We start from the raw sequence: 22195 nt of genomic DNA on the forward strand, positions 1-22195 counted from the left end.
AAAGTGGTATTAAGAGAAATAACCTAGCCTTTTAAACCAAAAATTGGAAGGGAAAAAACTTCAGTTCTGACTTATTAATTGGCTTTGAAAACCATGGCTTCAGGGAAGTGAAGTTTCTTAAGAGTGCAATCTAAAGAACTTACTGTCTGACGGTTTCAAGATGTACCAGAAATGATCCTTTTGTAATTTAAGTTGTATTTAAGTACTCAATCTGCAACTTTTTTTGATGGAGGATAATGTGCTGGTTCTTTCTATTTTTCAGTGCCTGCAATTTAATTAAAGTTGAGACTTTGTTTACAAAAAGGAATTCTCAAGTCCTTTTAGTATCTAACAAGATGAATAAGCTAACTCACATATCAAAATAGACACTAACTGTTATGATTCTAATTAAAGGAAACAGGACCGCCTGATTCACTTTCAGAAGTTCTGTCTTTTATACGAAACTGTAAACTTGTACTTGGATTGGCTCAAGCTTATTGAAACTTGCTTTTGGTTGAGTTTAAGCTTTGGACTTGAATATTAAACCAAAATGCTCCAAAGCTAATTGTCTTATTGCATCTAAATTATAATAACATATTTGCTTCTCGACAAACGGTGGATAGCTTTTTGGTAAGGACCGTTCACCTCCAACCATCAAGATTGGTGGTTTGAGTCACCACGGGAGCAAAAGTGGGAAAGGATCATGTTGGGCAGCTTGGTTTAGGGGTCTGGGAGGTGAGTTAATCATGAAAAACTATATGCATTTTCATGGTTTACTAAGTTAGTTGATTCATTGCGGGTACCTATCCAATACGGGTATGGAAGTATCGGGTAGGGGTATGTCAAACTTTTTGCTATAAGTTTTAGCGTATGTTGAAGAAAGTTTTGAGTCCCTTGCTTCGTCTCTATTTTGTGAGATCTCATTGTTAAAGGATTCTCCATGTTCACCCTCTGCCGTCACCCTCCACCATCAAGAATTTATGCACATTTAGTTGTGCTCCAGTACCAAGCTCAAAAATTCTTGAGGCAGTTGGAGCTAAATTAAAGCTAGCTACTTGTTAGATTTTGTGCAGGATTGACAACTTAATGATACATGGACTTGGATGTTCTTCGATCGCACATATGTTTAAATTTTAGCACTTTTTAAGTGTGTCATCAGATATCATAATGAGGTAGCAATACAAATGTTGCATCCCTTTTTGACACTTGTGTAAAGAGGCAAGACGAGAAGTCCATGGAACACTGGTTCAGCTTGGCTCAACCAGGACTAGTTTCACCATATGGGGTCGTATGGTTTGTGAACAAGTTATACAGGGTTTATAATGTGGGTATTAATGCCTCTTCAGGATTTTCTCAACTGGCAAAGATTGAGGGATTTGTGTCTTAGGTCACAAGTTTGAGCTCTATGCCAAGTGAACTTGAGGATGCTATTGGCTTTGGGCCAGCACTGTTGCTGCTTGTAGTTCACCATTCGATATTGTCAAGACTCCTACAGAAATTGCAGCCAGACACTGAAAGAAAATTCCCGTACTCTGATTCTTTCGGCTGCTCCATGAAAACATTCAAGGTAGGAGGACTTCTCGAACTTTACAACGAATTTCCTGCACATTGGATTCAGTTCTCCCTTGTGTGATGATGACTCTAATTTTCCTTAAACAAATTCAGGAGGTGGAGACGAAAATTGAAATGGTCAACAGCTGCATCCACTCCAGTTTAGTCTCTATATTTTGTGCAGTCACCTTATTGTCGTGGTGTTGTTTTCTTAGTTTATGTAAATTCATGCCTTCGAAGTGGAAAGGTACACTTCAAGATTTTTTTTCCGGAAAAACTCTACTTCATTGTGAATGTTCTTTTAAGGTTGTACTTTATGTACTATTCATGTTGCAGTAGATATTTGGAGCTGCATCAATTTGGTATGTCTTTCTCTTTCTTGAGCTCAAACTAGTTACTACTGAGGCCTTTGTTTTGTCAGTACCTCTCATACTCCCCCACCCCACACCCCACACACACATGCAAAAAGAAAGAAAAGAGAAGAAGGAACTGAGAAGTCTGATGAAAGCAACTTTATTTAAGGCTTGTGGACAATGATTAACACACAAATCCTGGGAAAAGCTGGATTGACGACCTTGAAAACCAAGGATTGAATCTTAAATGTTGGTGAAGGTACCAAGTACATATGCAGTTAGGAGGTTGCAAGTACATGATAGGTTCTCACCTAGATCCTTTCTTTTGGGACAACCGTGGTGTCGGGGCTAGCTTGACGCACCTCGACTAATTCCACGGGATACTTGGCACCTCCCACCACCAACTGGTATAGGGTAACTCTACCTACCAAGGCTAGGACAGATTTGGAAAAAATCACCTAGTTTGTTGTCTCTATTGGGTTTCAACCTGAGAACTCATGGTTCTCCATCCACTTCATTGACCACTAGGCAACATCATTGGGTGCGTTCTCCCTAGACTCTTTTGATAGCACACGCATAAGATCAGTGTTATTATAGGTGGAAATGCAAAAAAAAAAAAAGAGTTTGTTTGAGGTTTTAAGCGAAAACACAAATAGCATGAATTTAACGAAAAAAGATGAATGAAGAAAAAATACATATGCTAAGCGATTGGAATTTTCAGTTACGAACTTGATTTCTTGTTTATGGACTTGAAGCTCAAACTTCGAAGCTAGGTATCAATGCACCAACAAGTGATATAAGTAAGTCGTCTACTGCAAGAAAGGGAATATCATGACATGTTGCTGCATTAATACCTAGCTTCTAAGTTTGAGCTTGAAGTCCATAAACCTCATTCGAGTGAAGTGGGATACATCCATGCTTCTCAACTTTCATGATTGGAGCATCATGATGTGGGATAGCTCTCTACCCTTCTCGTTGAGAAACTGAGCAACTTTATCAGCTTCATGGTCATAGAATTTTCTCTTGAAGTTGACCTCTCATTTATCACCTATCTTGCAATTATGGGTAGTAGTCCCATTTTCTGTAATAATGCAGTGTATCAAAAAAATATCTTTTTAAAGAATATCTTGTATCCATGCATTTCGCCACATTTTATTTTCTTCATATTACCAACCTCCCGTTTTACTAGATTTGGAAATCCACCCATAGCGTCTTGATATTCTTCCATAAAGGTACATATTGAGATGAATTAGTCTTGACTTTTCATGTCATATTTAGCTTTGATAACCAACAACAACAACATACCCTGTGTAACCCCACAAGTGGAGTATGGGGAGGTAAGATGTACGCAGACCTTATCCCTACCTTTGTGGGGTAGAGAGGCTGTCTCCGATAGACCTCGGCTCAAAAAGAAAGTTATTCAGAGAAGGGTTGCAAGAATAAAAAAATAACCACAAAATATGTAGATAAAAAGTAAAATGAAGCAACATATAGTAGAAGAACATAGAAGAATAAGAAACAACATGATTGCTAATTACTACTAATATAATAAGGAGAAGAGGATATTGAGCAATCCCCCTGCCTCTCCCAGTCCTTTTCGAGCTGGCATAACTGTTGATATGGTATAGCCCTTCTCTTGCCTAACCTAGCGAGCAACCACACTCAGCTAGTACTAATCTTCTACTTTAATCCTCAACCTTCATGCCTTCCTATTTAGGATTATGTCGGTAGCAGATTGAAGTTGTGTCATGTCTTGTCTAATTACCTCTCTCGGGTTCTTTTTCGGTCTACCTCTCCTTACTCTTGCTACAACGAACCTCTCACACCTTCCAACTGGCGCATATGCGTACCTCCTATTCACATGCTTGAACTATCTTAGGCTCGCTTTTCTTTTCTATAAATCACGTTCCCATTAAATTTTGTTGTAACTTAAAACAATAAACGATTATCGTGTCCTATAAATCATGTTTTCTTTCAGGTAGATTTATATGCTACTAAAGAAACTTCTTCAGCTACACAACTTTTGGAGAGCACAGTTGTTCCTCTTTTACCTCACAAAAAATTTATGGGTCATCAACATACAAAATGTTGGATATTGGCACATTGTTTCCTATGTCCCTAATTTGATTATGATGGAATACTTGACACAAGTGATGCAACATTTAATTCATTTAATCTACCTATCAACAAAACTGAAAGTATTGTTCGACAAAATTTAGTAAAACCATACATTCACTACCGAAAAGGAAAGACCACGCAACACGGTCAATACCTTTTTCGGTCTAATTTTCACATAACACATGTGTTACCAACGGTTTATGCATGAAAAATTTAAAGAAATCAGAACTTCACCTTATTTATTAATTATATTTGTAGTAAGGACAACTTATCTATTGATTATGTTTTCCTATTTCCTTGTAGCTGTAATTAGTAATTAGGAGGTTATTCCTCCATTCTCATTTTAGTAGTAGTAGAAAGTTATTTCCTTGTTATTAGGTGGTTGGTTAATCCACTAATGTGTATTTAAAGTTATTTGAATTAAATGAAAAGATAAGCAAAAAATTATTCTAGTTTTTGAGTACTTTAACTCAAGAGATTGCAGGTTCGAATCAATACCATAGGTCGTATTAAAGAAAACATTTGATTTCATCTTATAGTGTCCTATAACTAGGTCCATATTAGGGGGACCGTAACAACTTGGTATTAGAAACGGGAGTTGTGGGAGATCTAATACAAAAACAATTATGCCAATTGTTGAATTTATTCTGAGAAGAACGTGATCAATTTAGCAAGACAAGAAGCTATAAATGCTCGCTTGGATGCACTTCAACATAAAATGGTAGTCACAACTGAGGTTGAAAAGGTAAAACAGTGGCTACGGGATCAGGGTAAAAACTAGTGGGAATTCCATGATTCCTAAATATACAAAGTTAGATTTTCCACGATTTCGTGGCCATGAGGACTCCTTGGGATGGTTGAACATGTGCAAGCATTTCTTTCGACACCGACAAACACCAAAAAAAGAAAAAAAAGGGTCTTGCTTCTTTTCATTTGGAGGGAATTGCACAACACTAGTTTCTTCAACTAGTGAAAGATATGCGTCAATGATATTGGGATGAGTTCAAACGTCAATGCAACGTTCATTTTGGACCGCCAATTAGAAGTCAAAAGTTGGAAGAATTGGCCAAGTTACGTCAAATTGGATCTGTGACAGAGTACCAAGAAAGGTTTGAACAATTGGTTTCGTGGGCTAGTACCCTTATACAAGCACAAAATAAATGGAATTTTGCATAAGTGGTCTTGCTGATTACATGAGGTCGACTAGTTCTTAGATTGATTGAACTCAACATAGTTAGAGATTAGAGGAGATAGCCTTTTTTTTTATTGCTTGAGTGGAATCAGTTGACAAAAACCTCGAACGTAATTGACTTCTTTCTTTAACTTAAATAAAGGAACAGATGATTTGGAGAAGAACTCATTCCTCTCCGAGCAGTGAAGTGCCAACAGATTTCTCACCTCAACAACAACCAGATTTGTGAAGAACTAACCAGATTTGAAATGGATGAAAGATGACTTAAGGGACTCTATTTCAAATGTGACGAATTATTCACTTCGAGCCATTAGTGCAAGAAATTATTTTGGATTGATTCCATTGATAATGAGGAAGAATTTGCTGGAAAAGAAGGAAATACTAGTACTTCCCACATTGTGCTTGAGGACAAGTGCAATTTGAAGGAGGGTAGTAATGTTAGCACCCTTTTAGTCTGCTAACGGTTTACGCAGGGAAACTTTAAACAAATCAGAAAGTAGATTACTTAAGCTTATCTATTGATTATGTTTTCCTATTTCTTTGTAGCAGTTATAAGCTGTAAGGAGGTTATTCCTCCTCTTTCTAATTTCAATAATAGTACGAAGTTATTTCCTTGCTATCAAGTGGGTGGATAATCTACCAATATGTTATTTAAAGTAATTTGAATTCAGTGAAAAGATAAGTGGAAAATTATTCCAGTTTTAGAGTACTTTAACTCAAGAGATTGCAGGTTCTCTCTTAACGAACCAACACCATAGGTTGTATCATGCAGCGTCCCATAACTTAGATCCATTTTAGGGGACCATAACAACCCAGATCGTTCTGACTCCATATTGGTCTATCTTTCTTCTAATGAACAAGGCATCTATGATTTCCCTTCTTTGTATGGAGGCATTTCTCTTAATAAGGCTCCTCACATTCATTGTCAGAATCTGAGACTCTGATATTGTAATAATTGTTCCGTTCTCTCATTCAATACTTTAGCTTCTATCTTGCCCATTAATGATGACAGCATCACTTATTTCTATATACTTATTGTTCAACCCATTTATTTTACATTTTATGAGAATCTTATTTGTCTGTGTGGGTAGCATCCTCTTGGTGACTTTCTTTGAATTTGATTTTACAGATGCTAAAATGATGCAGTTGTAGGGTGGTGTTGTTATTCATTTACTTGTTTATTGAAATATCTTACTAACTAGATTCAGTGAAATGTCAGTTCTACTTGGGTTGTGGCACAAAATAAGTCTTTCCTCCTAATAATAGTTACGAGTTTCCCTTTTCGCAAAAAGATTTACTCGCTTTAATGCTTATTTCACTGCTCATCTATTCACATAGAAGGCATTATGACCAGCAGTTTTGACAGGGCTGTCTCATTTGTAAAGCTTGTGTTTATTGTAGTACCAAGTTATTGCTTTGGTTTGCACCCAAGTGTGTGACCTAGTGATTAATAAAGTGGGTGCAAACCTTAGAGACAGGTTTTAAATCCCAGTTGAGACATAAAATACTAACAAATTTCTTCACGTTCGCCTATGCTTTGATGGGTAGAGTTGCCGATGGAATAGCCGAGCTACACAGTAGCTGACTCAGACACTGCCATTTCAAAGAAGAAAACAAAATTATTGATTTTACACTTTCTTAACTGATTCATTCTCTGTGTTGTCATTTTATATGCATAGACAATAATGTGTTATTGATTTCAGGGTGCTTTTGGCTGGGTTGTTGTTTCTTTGTTAAATGTATACCACTTGTATATCTATAGTGTGTGCTAGTAGTCTGCAAAATTACTTTGTTTGGGGATTAAGTTGATAAATACGATTTGAAACTCCTCAGAACCCCATTTGATCAGGAAGAGCTACTCATGTGAAACAGTTGCACTCTGACTCATTTATTTACTGAACTGTAGTGGGATTGTGCATGTTCCAAATTCTGTACTAAAAACAGTTGGAACATGGTGGATATTAGCTGAGCCATAAGTTATATATTATTTGCTTATCAAGAATTCATCATTATCTTCTTCTGATGTTGTGAAGTAGTTTCCTTTCCTTCGGAGCTTTGCCTATTGATTTCCTTTTTTAACTCTCAAGTAGTTCCTTGTCTTAGTTTTTGGTTTTTATTTTTTTTCCATATTTACTCTCCATTTTAGCAGCCAGCCCAATAAAAGACGAGGAATATAAAAGGAGAATAATGGAGATATTTTCAATAACTAATGTCCATTTTTTCTGTTTTTGTTTCTCAGTTTCTGCCTAAGAAAGGAGGGACGCCAAAGAAAAATGAGATCGTATTTACTGCACCAACAGGGGAGGAGATAACTACAAAGAAACAGTTGCAGCAGTACCTGAAGTCACACCCTGGCGGTCCGGCAATCACTGAGTTTGACTGGGGAAGTGGGGAAGCTCCAAGAAGATCCACAAGGATCACTGGAAAGGCAAAGACAGCTCCACTTGCAGCAAAAAGTGTGACTCCAACAAAGCGAAGCAGAAAATCTTCAGCTTCTAAGAAGGATGTGAAAAACATAGAAGACCAGGAAGAAACTGAGGCAGCAAAGGATGTTGACATGCCAGAAGCTGAAAAACAGGAAAAGGATGATGCGGCTGTGGAAGCTAAAAAACATGAAAAGGATGTTGTGGCTGTGGAAGCTGAAAAACATGAAAAGGATGCTGCGGCTGTGGAAGCTGAAAAGGTGGTCGAACAGAAACATGACGAGGGAAAAGATGAAAATAAGGATGAAATGCCTTCAACTGATGTCGGTGTTGTGAAGGAGAACCAAGCTAAACCGACAAGTCAAGGCCAAACTGAAGATGGTCCTTCCAAAGATGATGTTGTTGAGAAGGATGTCGAAATGGCTGATCATGCTGCTGAGAAGAAAGATGAAATGCATTCTTCTGTTGTTGATGTTATGAAGGAGAACCAAGCTGAAAAAATGGGTGAAGGCCAAAATGCAGAAGATGGTCCTTCTAAAGAGGCTGAGGTTGAGAAAGATGACAAAATGACAAATTGTGTTGCAGAGAAGAAAGATGAAACTTCTGATGTTGATGCTGTGAAAAGTGATGACCCAACTGAAGATGGAAAAGCAGAAGATGCTCATGCTGATGTGTCTGTGGCTGACAAAGATGTTGGAGATGCTTTCTTGGTGAAAGAGGTCCCAATTGGGAAAGTAGCAGATGAAGCTGAAGTAACTGATAATGGGATCAAGGCCGATGAGATTAACCATTGAATAGTGACATGGATCCATTCTTTGCTATCCTCTTACCCTACTCTCTTATTCTCTCTAACCTTTTACCCTTGTTACTTTTCTTTAGTGACTGTAGTGTTGTTGTCAATGGTAGATACTCTCGACTGTTCATGAGATATCTGTATGTAATATCGTAGATTTAGATCGTTACTTGCAGCCTGGTCCTCTGGAAGAACTTATAGCTGAAAGAGATATATGTAAACCTTACACCATAGATTTAGACCTTCAGTTGGGACAGAACTTGTAACTTGCTGAGATCCATGTAGCATGTTGTGACTGAACTCAATAACGTAAGTTGTACTAAGTCCGTGTTAAGTTAATGTCGAGTCTTAACAATTCAAGTCTCCTTGTTTCTTTAAAAATTGCAGGTTTATGCTAGTATGAGCTTGTGGTGGCCTGTGGAGTTGATCTATATTTGATAGCTTCTCAGGTAGTATTTCGTGGTTCACTTACTTCTTTGCAAAGGTGGGGAGATGTTTGTTTTTATTTTCTGGTTGTGTTTCCTCTTGTTTACCCTGGTTTGTCAGTTAAGAGTTATGCATATGATATCAGTACGAGTTACTCTGTTGCAATGATAGAAACTTCAAGTGTGACTTCATCATCTTGGAATTGTAGCAAAAATCTGCAGAAAATGCAGACTTGAGCTGAGGGTATTGGAAACAGTCTCTCTACCTTCACAACGTAGGGGCATGGCTGCGTACACACCTCCCTCCCTAGACCCTACTTGTGAGATTACACGGGATGTGTTGTTGCTGTTGTTGTTATCTGCAGAATATGCAGTAACGATTCTTTCATCTTTACCAACATAAAGTAATGCAGCAAGATTTACTCATTTGCTAACAGCGCAGCACAAGTGATGTGCCAATCTGTATTATGTCACGGACAAAAGTTTAGTATTTAAGTGGAGAAAAGTTGAGGGACATATATTATTGATCGGAGTTTCGAACCACACAAATTTTATAAGAAGAAAGTTGGGACCAAATTCTCTTTAATATTTTAGGTACAAGTAGAAAAAAAGTTGAATTTCCTAGGCTTCAAAGTCCCTTTAGTTGTGTTCAACCAAACCTGTTAAGTGTTAAGGTGGTCGACTTCTCAAATGCACCTGTTGATGCTACAAAAGGTTAGTTTTTGAATCTTCGATATCATAATTTGCGATCGCACTCCTAAGGTATACACTATACCTTATCCTATCATATTTTAATAATTTGCATCATAATCTCCTTAGTTCTTTGCAAAATCATTAAATAATTTACCTAAAGCGTCATATATTTGATGTCATCTTACACTATGTTTAGCTCCAAGGGAATTTTGATTGACTTCTCTTGGGGAAAGGCATTTTCATCTCCCAGTGTTAGCCTTCTGACATTTTTCTTTAATCATCTCATATTATGTTATTTGAATAATTTTTTGGACAGAAGCTTAGAAAAGGAAAGTTATTTATAAGATGATAGATTATGTTGAACTTAGTTCGAGAAAGAGATTGTTGGATTTGTAGATGTCCCACATTGATTTTAGATTTTAAAAACAAGTTACTTTGTTGAATACCATTATATGAGACCTTTCAAAAAAAAAAAAAAAACGCACCGACTTGGCCCGAAAGCAGACAATATCGTGATCATGTCAAGATTCAACAATAGCATTTTTCTCCTTTACCATAATAGAGTGTCCAACTGTGTTATTATTTTCCTAATTTTTGTGAAACTGTCTTGGAACATATTCATCCCAATACATCCATTGAAGACTTGGACGATTTTCAACTCTTCTTTAGGTATTTATGGTTGCAGGAAATAGGGACACAAATCACAATGTTTTGTGGCATTGTTTATATCTCATTTAATTATTATAAACAAACATATGCAGAAAACTAATACAATTTTAAAATCAAATTACTATGTTAACCATAATAGGTTCATGTACAGAACGTATTTATACACCAATGCAAAATTAACATATTCATATCTTGACTTTCAGATTTCATAAGAAGTCTAATATTTCTAACGACCTTTAAATCGATAAAATACCATTTTCCAATTCTAAGGCAATTCCGTCATTGATGTATTATCACATGTCACAGGAAGCAGTATCAGGGCAATGCTGAAATCAGAACTAATAAAATACAGTTCTTGAGAAAAAAATGATATTGTTCAAATCAAATATGCAGTGAAGGACAAAGAAAAGGCAGGATATTGTACAAGCATATGATATTACAAAAATCAAAACCGTTCAAAAGGGAATGGACTTAACAATGATTCTTCAAGTTCACGAAAACCTCGAAAGACAGCTTCAGTCTGATTTTGTGGAAGAGGTAATCTTCGCACTTCTGTCATGTATCTGGTTAAACCGAGAAAACAAAACAATGGATTTAGATATGCACAAATAAACATATGTAATAACGAAACTGGTGCACCGTAAAGCATTTAATAAATTCTAAGATATAGCAAACCAGCAAGATTGGTAGAACCATAACATGAAGAAGATAACAGAAGAGTTGAAAAGCCTATCTAGATACTGCTGAAATGAGTGAAAAGACATATTAGTAACCGCTGATGAGAAACTAACCGATTTGCTGCACTTGTTATTTTATCGCGAACACCTTGATTAACAACTGCAGTCTGTCCTAATGATAAAGTTCCACCGAGAATCAGAGAGGCTCCAGTAACACTTGTACCCATTCCCTGTGCGAAGACAGAAAGTGCCCATTCACGAAGTAAAGCCAGTACGGAACGCAGGAGACGCAATCTAAGATTCGGAGTTGGCAACACTGCCCCACTGGATAACAGCTGGTCATAAGTATTTAATACAGGCTCTACTGCACCCTTGCAAGCAGCTAAAAGAGCCCTAGGAATATCTTCATCTCCAACAGATTCAGCACCAGAAACCACTTGCTCCTTCACAGTATTAAAGATCCAATCGAGTTTAAATTCCAAAATGAAGCATTGAACTAGTTGAAAGCACATGCAAGGGAACTAACAGAATGGAAATGGGCAGGGGCAGCTCAAAAGGGGAAATAGCCCATACCAGTGCAGCCTTCTCAAGGTGAAGACAGAGAGTATCAAATGGTAAAACAGCTCCATCTCCAGGATACATATGGGTACCAACCCTCTTCAGTACAGCACAAGCTTCAGCAATCCCACCCCTCGTAAGAGCTTGATCAATGAGCCTAGCCCATGTCTCTCGCAGTATGCTGCTATCAGCATCACCAGAGTAGCTAGCAAAGTACAACATCTCCAGACATATCTGTAAGTCAGAAACATGAAAAAGATACTTGGTTCAGTTGCCTGAAATTGGAGAACTTAAAATGATGACAAAATTGATCAATCTCTTCATCTTCGAGAGATGAGAGTAATTCAAAAGTACCAATTTCCATTAGCTGGTGATTTTACCTTTCTATTCGATTCTTTTGGGAGGCTAGTCAACTATATTCAAATTATAGAGATATTTTTGCACATTAAGCAATATGCCCTAGCCGATCACTGCCAATGGTGTATGAAAGATGGTGTTAAAATCACACATTGGTGTAGGATAGGGGTGTTTGCCTCCTTATATGGTCAGGCAACCCTCACCTCATGAGGTAACTTTAGTGCTGAGTTGGGCTCAAGATCCACTTCTTTTACGTGGCATCAGAATAGACCCATCCTAATTCCTGGGTTACCCAATGTTGGGTCCCATTATTATATTGTCCACGCTCCAGATGTCCAGTGCTAAGCATACTAGGGGGTGTTAGAGCCCCACATCGATGTGAAATGGGGTTATTTGCCTCCTTATATAGTCGTCAGCAATACTCATCTCATGAGCTAGCCTTTGGGGTTAAGTTAGGCGCAATATCCATTTCTTTACAGATAGGATGTAAATAAGAATGGCATTGACAAATCCTTGGCATGAAAAAGAGTGAAGGAAAAGGAGGGGATAAGTGGAAATTGCTGAAGAACTTTGGGAAGCATTCACAAGCTGAAATGTCACCTATTTACAAAGTGTGATGTTTAGATATAAGCTTTGAGCTGCCCTCTGGCACTGCTGCACAGAAACCCCATGTAGTTGCTCTTCTTTTTAATTTTATTTTTAAATCGAAGAAGCCCATATAGTTGCATAGTGACTCTTATAAACAGGGAATTTGGTATTGAAAAGTTAAATATAACAGCAGTGACATATTCTATTGCTCTTATTAGTTTATAATCCAGAAGTCACCTCTATGGTCTCACTTGTTATGCAATTCGTGATTAAAATCACTTCTTAAAATTCTCCGATGAAGAATAGACCTCTTCACGATCTAGAGTTATCTACCAGAGCGTTCATGAAAAAAAGAAAAAGGAAAAAAAAAGTACAGCTTATTCTTGGCCATTTGACCATGAAAACCAAAAAATTCAAATTCACTTTATTTGAAAATTTTGAAGTAGGTTGAATAAAGTGAAATAATTTTCTGGAAAAAAGTGAAATTTTCATGGCCAAACGGGTTTAATTTAAGAAAACAAAAAAGATCATGCATAAAGTAGAGCAAAAATAAACAAATAAATAAAGTAGAGCACATGGTGACAAATGTGTGTTGATTGTTTCATACCTCCCATATCTCAAAAGGAACAGCATAGTCATTATACAACTGTGTAATGCTCTTCAATTCCATCGATAACTCCTTGGCTTTTTCTCGAAGAATATTACTCATATTGGGTGATGTTTCACCAGAACCAGATTCAGATGTGCTTGTAGATGACTCTAACCTGGAAGACATAGCCTCCAGTTCATCTTTAATTTTAATTTGAAACTGAAGAACAGCAAGCTTTCCTTCGAGCAAATCAAGCAGCCCATTGTCAAGAGCACCCCGGGCAGAACCACTCATACCATCGCTATCATGGGCACTCTTTGCTTGCAAAACAGCATTACTCAAGTATTGCCGCCTGCCATTACCCAAATTAGACAGCAAACACTGGTCTCACAACAAATAAAGTATTTCCTCCATTCAAATATGTATATCATTCTTTCTATCTACAATACATCCAAAAGTGTTTGGTACCACTTCACTAACAATATGATTTCATACAACTTTTAAGTCTTCCACAACAACTATGCCCCAATCCCAAGCACGTAGGAGTCGGCTATATGAATCCTCACTAACCATGTTGCTCTGTTTAAGCTCATCTCAATAGCTTTCCTAAGTTTCAAGAATTTAATTACATTTTACTAACATATTTAGACTTTCTATCAAACTCTACTGTGATATTTTATTTATCAAACTTTTCAACAACTATATATTTTATTCCACTACTATCAAGAAACGCACAATCAAATAGAGTGATATAAAATGGGACAGAAGAAAACAAAATGAGATCTGTTCTGAGTAACATAAACAGCTAAACAATGACAAATTAAGAATCCCTCTTAGAGGAACAGCAAGTCGGGGTTTCTGAACCAGACCAAAGGGAATAGGCAACTACTTTCCCTCTTTCTATATATCTATGTTTGAAAAAATTAGTAGTGCTCCCACTCTCAATAAATCTAAAAATACTTTGTCACAAAGCAGTAACAGCACCTAAATTTATGAGAAAGCTATTAACTTAATGAGCAGTTGTTTTATCTTTCCTCTAAAATTTTGCATTTGCGAGAACAGGGAACTGCCATGGTAGAAAAATCAAGACATTCTTAGGGCCCTCATCAAATGTTAAAATGAATGTGAATATTACGTTCAGATCTCAGAATTGCAAATGCTTGAACTTACAACACAGGTTATAAGGGTACAGTAGTACAAAATTTGGAACACCAACTTAAACATCTCAAACTCGCCCAGTCAAATGCAACAAATAATTAATGGATAGATGGAGCACTATACCAGTTTCAAAATAAAATAAAATTATGGATAGATGGAGTACTAAATAAGATAAGAACTAGTGGTTTGTGACAAATATGCTTTAGTCAAACTACCTTAATTGTAAATTTAGTGAAAGAAAAAAAATAATCTACATAGTTTGCAATACAAATTCATCAACTCTAGTTTAAAGGTACATCTCCCCCAAATTTCTATCATAAAGGTATAAATGAAACATTCAAGCAAGATTGTGAATGAATAAACAAAAAATCACACCAATTATGCTCAATCCTGAAAAATAGGCGTAAATATTTATTAGGTCAGTTGGGATAAGAACCTTTGTTCTAAAGTAGGAGCATCCCCTGCATCAGTGGAGCGCCTTTCTGCCAGCCTCACCAAAACATGGGCTGCAAGAACGTGCTGTCTCTTCAAAACATAATAGCGAGCCAAAAGCTCAAAATATTTTGCTTGGTTGGATGGTGCAGGTAATCTAGCATGAGCCAATGGTGAAGTTGGTGATGCCACTGCAGAGACAACATGAACCTGTGAAGAAAATGAAAGAACTGATGGCTCAGGAAATTGATCCCCCAAAAACACCAAAACATTATGCAAGATAAACTGGATGCTAATAATATGATGAAGAACTAGATAACTATCAATGCCGAGTATCACACACGAGAAACATAAGCAGTATAAAAATGGAAATCACAATAGACAAACCTCATTTGTAGGTTCACGACCAGAATTTTGCAGAAAAGGTACCAAATCGGGGCCACCATATTCCAGTAGTTCATCTTCCAGGCCCAAATCAATTAAGGTTTGATACAGCTTCAGATGAAAAATTCTGTCTGAAGATTGCACACCAAGTTGGACAATCTGGCGTATAAACTTTTTCCGAGAAGTTTGATCAAGAGTAGATTGAGCAATAGGTCTGATAGGAGATCCAAATTCCCTCTTTGAAGCTTCACCTTTTAAAGAATGCAAGGCGCTGAAAATAATCTCATAGCACTGCTCACGTTGAGCAAGTGCAAGATCTCGAATTCCAGCATCTATTTGCTCATTAAAAGCATCGCCAGCAGGGTCAAGAGCTTGTGCCTTTTGCAGAGGTAATAGGACCACAGCTTCATAAAATCTGCAATATTATAGCAGCATGCTAAGCATGAGACACCACGAATCTAGGTAATGAACAAAAAAACTGAATCTAAGATGAAGGAGAAGATGGATCTAAATGAACCAACCTCAGATCTTCAAAACGTTTACATACAGTCCGCAGATCTGCAGACTCTGGAACTTTGCTTAGGTAGTTGAATGCCTCTCTCGCAAGGTTTTCTCTCTCCTCTGCATCTAATGTAGAAGCAGCTCTATCAAGAGATTCAACTGCTAAGTAGAACTTGTAATCAGATTCTTTGTAATAACTTGGGCAACCCTCTCGTAGTCTACCACTTATGTCGTCAACAGTTCCCCTGCCATCCGGACCAGTGTAATGCTGGAGAAGCAGAAAAACCGTACTTGATAAAATATGCATTTGGTGCAAGCAATAAACATACTAATATGGAAATCTTACAATTGTTCCCTTTGCAAGCAAGAATTAACTACTTAATACCAAGTGGAAATCACCCGCATTCAAAAATAATTTTATCGTGCATGTTAAAGTACCTCCATGAGGGCAGATACAAGTCTCGTAGCAAGTCTATCTCCCTCTTCTGAACAAACTAGTTGATGGAATGTCAACTGAACTAGGGCCTGCTTGATATTAGCTTCAAAATTCTGAATCAACCGTGTCACATGATGTTGTGTAAGAAGTTGCAGCAAAAATAGGGCTTCGCCACATCTAAGGAGCAATTGCCTGATACACTCCATTGCTCTAACCTGTAAACATTCCGATTGGCTTTGCAAGTAAGTTATGCCTTGGGATAAAAGAAAACCAATTCTTTAAAACATTTACCTCCATGGCAGCAAGCTCTGCAGAACTATAAGGAAGTCGTTGCCTTTTGTTTGAAGATCCACCTTCATTGGACTCAACATTGCGAGCATAAGATCCAAATAGATTTCTTACCATACTTCTGTCACCAGCCCCCATATCCGAGCCAGTTCCAATCAAAATTGAGCCTGTCAAGTCACCTAGGCCAGCAACACAACCATAAAGTCCCCTTCTCTGATTCCTCCTAGATCTCAGGAACTTCTCTAAAGAACGCATCTTGTCTTCCAGGATTTGCATCGTCTCACCAGGAAGTCGGCAGACAATTACTACATTGTCAAATGTGTCTGAAGAAGTTATGCTTCCTTTCGTGATGAAAACAGGAAGCTCCCACAAAGGTAGAAGTAACCTTGATGAGCATAAGCAAAGACCTTCATGAGCACCGGAGAAAACAGGCTCAGCTTCCTGCACAACCTGGCCCATGCTAAATCCTCCAGCTGGAGCTCTAGTATTTGAAAATGCACCACTACCTTCTAGCTGTGGTACTCCAACAAGTCTTGGATCCTCATATGCTTCAGCTGCCCTCTCAGCAGCAACATTACTTACTAAGGTCTCGGTATAGATTATCCTCGCAGCAAGCATTAAACACATGGCAGCAGACTCTCCAGATCCAAAACGACTGAAGAAATCCTCTAATAATGACCTAGGTGAATTGGATTCCAATAGTCTCCTGAGTACATCGACTGGTCTGTTAAAAACTACTTCCATCATACCCATAGTGCTGAATATGACGATTCTCCTTCTTGGTAATATATGTTGGGTTGAAAGATCACCTCTAGCCCAAAGTTTACCCGAAGTTCTTTCACAGGATTCCCCTGAGTTATCATAGCCGAACTCCAGCTGTAAATAAAGTGACTGCACCGCGGCTGCTGTATCTGGTAGGGGTAGAATATCTGCCACGAAAAGCATCCTTCCTTCAATGGGCAGGGATGACACCAATTCACGGAGTGGGCGGGAACTCCTAGCACCTGCTCCCAAGCTACTTGAAGAAGATTGAGAACTTGAATCCCGATTTACAATAAGAAGAGAAGAAACAGTTGATGGAGATGAATCAGAAAGGACAAGAGTCCCAGCAGAATAATAGGCTGATTCTATCTTCAGTGACAGATCTTCACTCTGTGATCTACTAGCAAGAGATACAGCTCCAAATGGAAGCCCACTACCTGCCCCTAGAGGAGGAGCTGGCCTAGTTGTTACAACTTTTAAGCAGTTTGGCTTTTGATGGTTAAGACCACCGAAACTTCCAGCAGTACTATTGTTTCCTCCAGAAGAAGACGTGGAAAGATACATCCTTCTGCCATCTGATAGCACAGCAACAAGGTGTAGCCATTTTGATTCTAAGACGGATAACGGTGAGATGGAAACAATGGTTGTTTTGGCTGATCTAGGAGCCCTTGAACCAGCTGGTTGCCTACCACCATAAGAATCCCTCTGATTTATCAAATTTCTTTCTTCTGCTACTTTTTTAAGGGGCCCATCCCCATTTTCTCCAAGAGAAAACATTAGAATTTTCATCTCTTCGGTACGTGCATATAAGATGTGTCTCTCATTATCAATGACCATTTCAACAATGGGGTCTACGGCTCCAAACTTGAAAACATTTGGCACCACCCACCTGCAGGAAATAAAACAGCTATTATTCTTACACCTCACTCTACACTCAGGCCCTTCACTTCATAGTTCTAACAAGGCACGCACAGTTGAGAACCTTGATGTTATAAGACTCTGGAAAACCATTGATGACTATGCAAATTGCAAGACCAAAGAAAGGGCAGTAAAATATAGTTTCATGTAGACTACTGAAACAACCCCCACTACCAAAGAGAAAGGGAATACCTTGATATGACACTTCCAAGACCTGCAGTTAGACAGAGCTTGCGGCATCGCTTCTGCCACCCCGAACCAGTTGAGTACTGCAATTCATAAATGTGGCCATCACGGCCTGCAAGGAAAATGTGACCTCTGTCTGTGGAACTGATACATGTCATGGTCACTCCATCAGATGGAATTGTATAATCTGGTAATGGCTGAAGTGACACCTCAGCATATGGATCAGTTCCGTCACTGCTTGCAGAACAACATACACCTACAAGGATCAACTAAGTGCAATAGAGCTAGAGGTAAATGAGAGGACCAAAGGAAGAACAAATTTATATTGTTATAGATGAGAGAGGAAACATGGACTAAAAACAGACATCTAAATTTCACTGGTAATAAAGCAAACTAATGCTTACATCACAAATCCATTCGTATTCTGATACTGTTTTTGATAAAGTAATAATTTCATTGATGTGGAGAAAGTCTCTGATACAAAAGGTATACAGAAACGCGGGGAACCTACACAAAAAATATGGTTCTTCAAAAAACAAAAAAAACTTCTATACTAATAGAGATCTTATGGGTGCACAAAAAATTAACTAAAAACTGGAGGCTATGGTTTAGATGTACAGGGTCATTCTACACCAGATACTGGTAACTTAAACAATATCTCCACTATTCCATGTAAGAGATCCAATATATCCAGATCTATAGGCAATATGGTGCGGTAAGCCGACAGATATGATTGAAGACAAAAACAACAAACAAATTACCTTGAATCTCAACCCCTTCATTGACCACTAGGCCACACCCTTGAGTGCCATTTATTTTAGTTTAAATCATCAATTTTCTCTAGATTTAACATCTAAACATGGAATTAGATGGGTAAAATTGGGGATTTGAGACATAAACCCTAAAAGCACAAACTGAAGATTTAGGCATGCAAATGAACTTGAAGTGAGAATGCATACAATTTGAAATCCTCAGCTAATTATGAATTTATTTTCCAGTTTGACTGAGTTGACTAAGGAGTAAGTTTTTGGTTGACTTTGGCTTTAACCGAGAACTCACTTAAGGAATTAAGTCCAATAGCCTTGTCTGACATCATTAATTAATCTTTTGCATAGATTGGATTCATTTAATAGACTTGAAACGTGCAAAGACTATTTTTGAAGGTCAAAGCTTTACTTGGATTGAGGTATGTTAAGACTTTGACCTCAATGAGGGTATTTTCCAAATTGATATTGTTTTATATATACAATGTATATGAGGGTACCGTATCTTTTTCTTTTTTTTTGATAAAGTAAGGTATTTCACTCCAAAAGGGCATCAAGAAGATGCATAGTTTCAACTTACAATGAAAGAAAAATTGACGAAAGAAACTGGGATAAAGAAAAAGGGAAGTTCCTTTACAGTTAGTCAATCTAAGACAAGGGAACCAATAAACTCCAAAAATTGTTCAGTGCAAGATACATTAGCTGATTTAGACCAGAAAAAAGTAAGACTAGGCATCTGGTAAATTGGGAGTTCTATCGGCATTCCTTATCAACTGCCAGCTAGTTCATGGTAGCTTAGGGTCTTTTATTTCTGTTTTATAACAAAGTCGTATTTCCTATTTCTAGTAGTTCATGACTTGTGACACCAATTACTGGGGGTTGAATTGACTATTACCGCGTTGTAGACTTGGTATTGCCTCATTAATATTTTGTTAGACTTTATCACAATATGTTGTTTTTGTATCATATTTATTTGTATGAAGTGGTTCGCCTGACGGGTTGGGTTAGGTGTCATCACAGCTTAGTTAAATTGAGTCATGACAAATGCCTATCACATAACTTGGATAAATAAAGTTGAACATTCATGAAGATATAGTACCTCAGCAGGAGTTGCCAAGATCAGAAGATACTGGATGGCCTCCACGAAAATTCCAGGTTTGACTTTGGCTAGGCCAACAACGCATATAGCTTGTTCATCTCCACTATATTCAGGACAGTGACCATCCCTAAACAAAACATGATACCATCAGCAGAATAAGAATCCACAAAACAAAATATAATGAACAAACCAGTAAAAACCTAAAGCTTTAGTTTTTATTTTGTAACTTTTTGATAGGCAAAGTAAGGATTTTCTTGGTGAAAACAGCACCATAAAAGGAATGTTGTTAGGAAGTACATCCTAGAAAAGGACATTAATAACTAAATAAAAGAAGATCCCACACATCATGGACCATATGAACAATAAACTTCAAAATGTCTTGAACTTTATTACCACAAAAAAATAAACCATTCTGAAATTCTCAATATGTAGCTCATTCCATGCATAACTGAACTTTCTGAACAAATCTAAAAGATCTCACTTGATACAAACAGAAGCTTGAGTGTGGATGACTAAAAAGGCGAACTTGAAAGATAAATTATAGAAATGGCCTAAGATTCGACAACAAATAATTTGGGGCTTGGAGGTTAGCACATAAAAGTATTTGATAATTGATTCCACAAAGGATATACCATATTTCTGGTAAAAGATCTATCAATGCTCAAAGATCAATACTTAATAATTGAACTTGAAAGACAAGGTCAAAACTCATAGACAATGGAACTCAAAATTGTTTAGCATGTACACATTCACTAACTAAGATAACACCTCGGAAATGCAATTTTTTTTTTTGATATTTGCAGCATAGTTAAGTAGATGGTTGTGGTTGAGTTACTCACAAGCTTTGTGCACATTTTTTGCACACGTTGGTGTGACACTAAAGAATAATAGTTAACACATGCCTGGACTATTGCTGATGGGATATAGAAAATCCCGAGCTGGTGTGATATTAATGAAGTACTAATGACTTTGTCAAATTTTGTTTATACTCACCACTTATCGAACCGCCAAAGAAACAATGTGTTGTCCACTGATGCCCAAGCTCTGCGAATTTCAGGAAATACTCCACATAATGCAGTTCCTTCTCCACTGGATGCATTATATCTCTCAATCAATACAGAAGGCAACTCCCAAGAGTCCACGACTTCCACTAAAGGAGGCCACTACAGCGGTAACATGAATGAACAGATTTAGTGTCTTACCAAAGCAAGATAGAATAAAAGATGTTTGATGTGGTTAAGAATTGCAATATGAAATCATATCAGGATTGCAAATGTTAAATGTCTATAAATATAATTTAAAGCTGTTAAATGGAAATAGTAACATAGGAAACATGATCAACATAATTGATGAGTGTGATTATGACATTAAATAATTGAAGACCCACAAATCTTACACATGCTACAATCACTTCTTTGGTCAGTTGTCTGAGATTAGATTAAAGCCTTGTTAAAGAACATGACTTTTTTTTTATGAAGTAAGAGAGATAACATTGACAAAAGCATCAAGAAGATGCACAGATTACAAAAGATGGAAATATCAGCTCAAAAAGAGACAAAACAACTATCAAAGAACTAAGGAGCTGATAAAACCCATGAAGGAGTCTAGACTGATTAAAGGGGTGACCCTGGCCCAACTAAAAATGTTAAAGAACATGATATTTGGAACATGCACTATCGGAACTACCAATTACTAAATTACTCCATTAACACACTTGTTTATAAATATCTCTACTGTTTTCTTATACAACCTTGAGAATATAACCTCCAACCTTGGTTAAACATATATGTTTTTCTTCTATTTTCTTCTTTGATAAGCCTCTGTAAAATAATGTTTTCGAAGGATAATCTACTTTTCTACTTCAAACAGCTTCTTCTACCACTTTTACTCCGTATAGTGTGATAGGAGAGAGTTACTCCATGCTACCTGTGAATGTTATTCGTAACAGATTTTAATTTTCTTCAACGGAGCACTTTCAGCTGATTCACGAGGACAAAATGACATCCTTAATAAAATATTACACGCTAAGAGGCAACACTACAATATAAAAACTCATTAAAAATAAATTATCCTTCTATTAGTAATATAAGAAATCCATATTAAATACTCCCTCCGTCCCATTTTATATGATGTAGTTTGATTTGACACAGAGTTTAAGAAAGATAGAAAGACTTTTAGAACTTAAGGTCTAAAATGAGTGGTAGATGTTTGTGTGGCAATAAATCATTTCATTAAGAGTAAAATTGACATTTTAAAATTGAACTGTTACTAAATATAGAAATGTGTTATTCTTTTTTAGACT

General features: G+C 37.2%; 2 protein-coding genes across 2 annotated transcripts in view; one reads left to right on the forward strand and one right to left on the reverse strand.

The window, feature by feature from the left end:
* The window catches only part of LOC102578814 (methyl-CpG-binding domain-containing protein 11-like), a 10993-nt gene extending 2224 nt beyond the window's left edge, over positions 1–8769 (forward strand). The window contains exon 2 of the mRNA XM_006358220.2: positions 7433–8769. Coding sequence (XP_006358282.1) covers positions 7433–8410 — 978 coding nt within the window. The 3' untranslated portion in view covers positions 8411–8769. The remainder of the gene's footprint in view (positions 1–7432) is intronic.
* Positions 8770–10437: 1668 nt separating this feature from the next.
* The window catches only part of LOC102579146 (nuclear pore complex protein NUP155), a 17591-nt gene continuing 5833 nt past the window's right edge, over positions 10438–22195 (reverse strand). The window contains exons 2-13 of the mRNA XM_006358221.2: positions 20887–21056; positions 19894–20020; positions 18037–18299; positions 16168–17815; positions 15879–16091; positions 15461–15708; positions 14943–15354; positions 14560–14765; positions 12984–13317; positions 11447–11665; positions 10988–11316; positions 10438–10759 (exon numbers count right to left, since the gene is read on the reverse strand). Coding sequence (XP_006358283.1) covers positions 10642–10759; positions 10988–11316; positions 11447–11665; positions 12984–13317; positions 14560–14765; positions 14943–15354; positions 15461–15708; positions 15879–16091; positions 16168–17815; positions 18037–18299; positions 19894–20020; positions 20887–21056 — 4287 coding nt within the window. The 3' untranslated portion in view covers positions 10438–10641. The remainder of the gene's footprint in view (positions 10760–10987; positions 11317–11446; positions 11666–12983; positions 13318–14559; positions 14766–14942; positions 15355–15460; positions 15709–15878; positions 16092–16167; positions 17816–18036; positions 18300–19893; positions 20021–20886; positions 21057–22195) is intronic.

Source organism: Solanum tuberosum, unplaced genomic scaffold, assembly GCF_000226075.1.
Source record: "Solanum tuberosum cultivar DM 1-3 516 R44 unplaced genomic scaffold, SolTub_3.0 scf00272, whole genome shotgun sequence".
NCBI classification, from domain to species: Eukaryota; Viridiplantae; Streptophyta; class Magnoliopsida; order Solanales; family Solanaceae; genus Solanum; species Solanum tuberosum.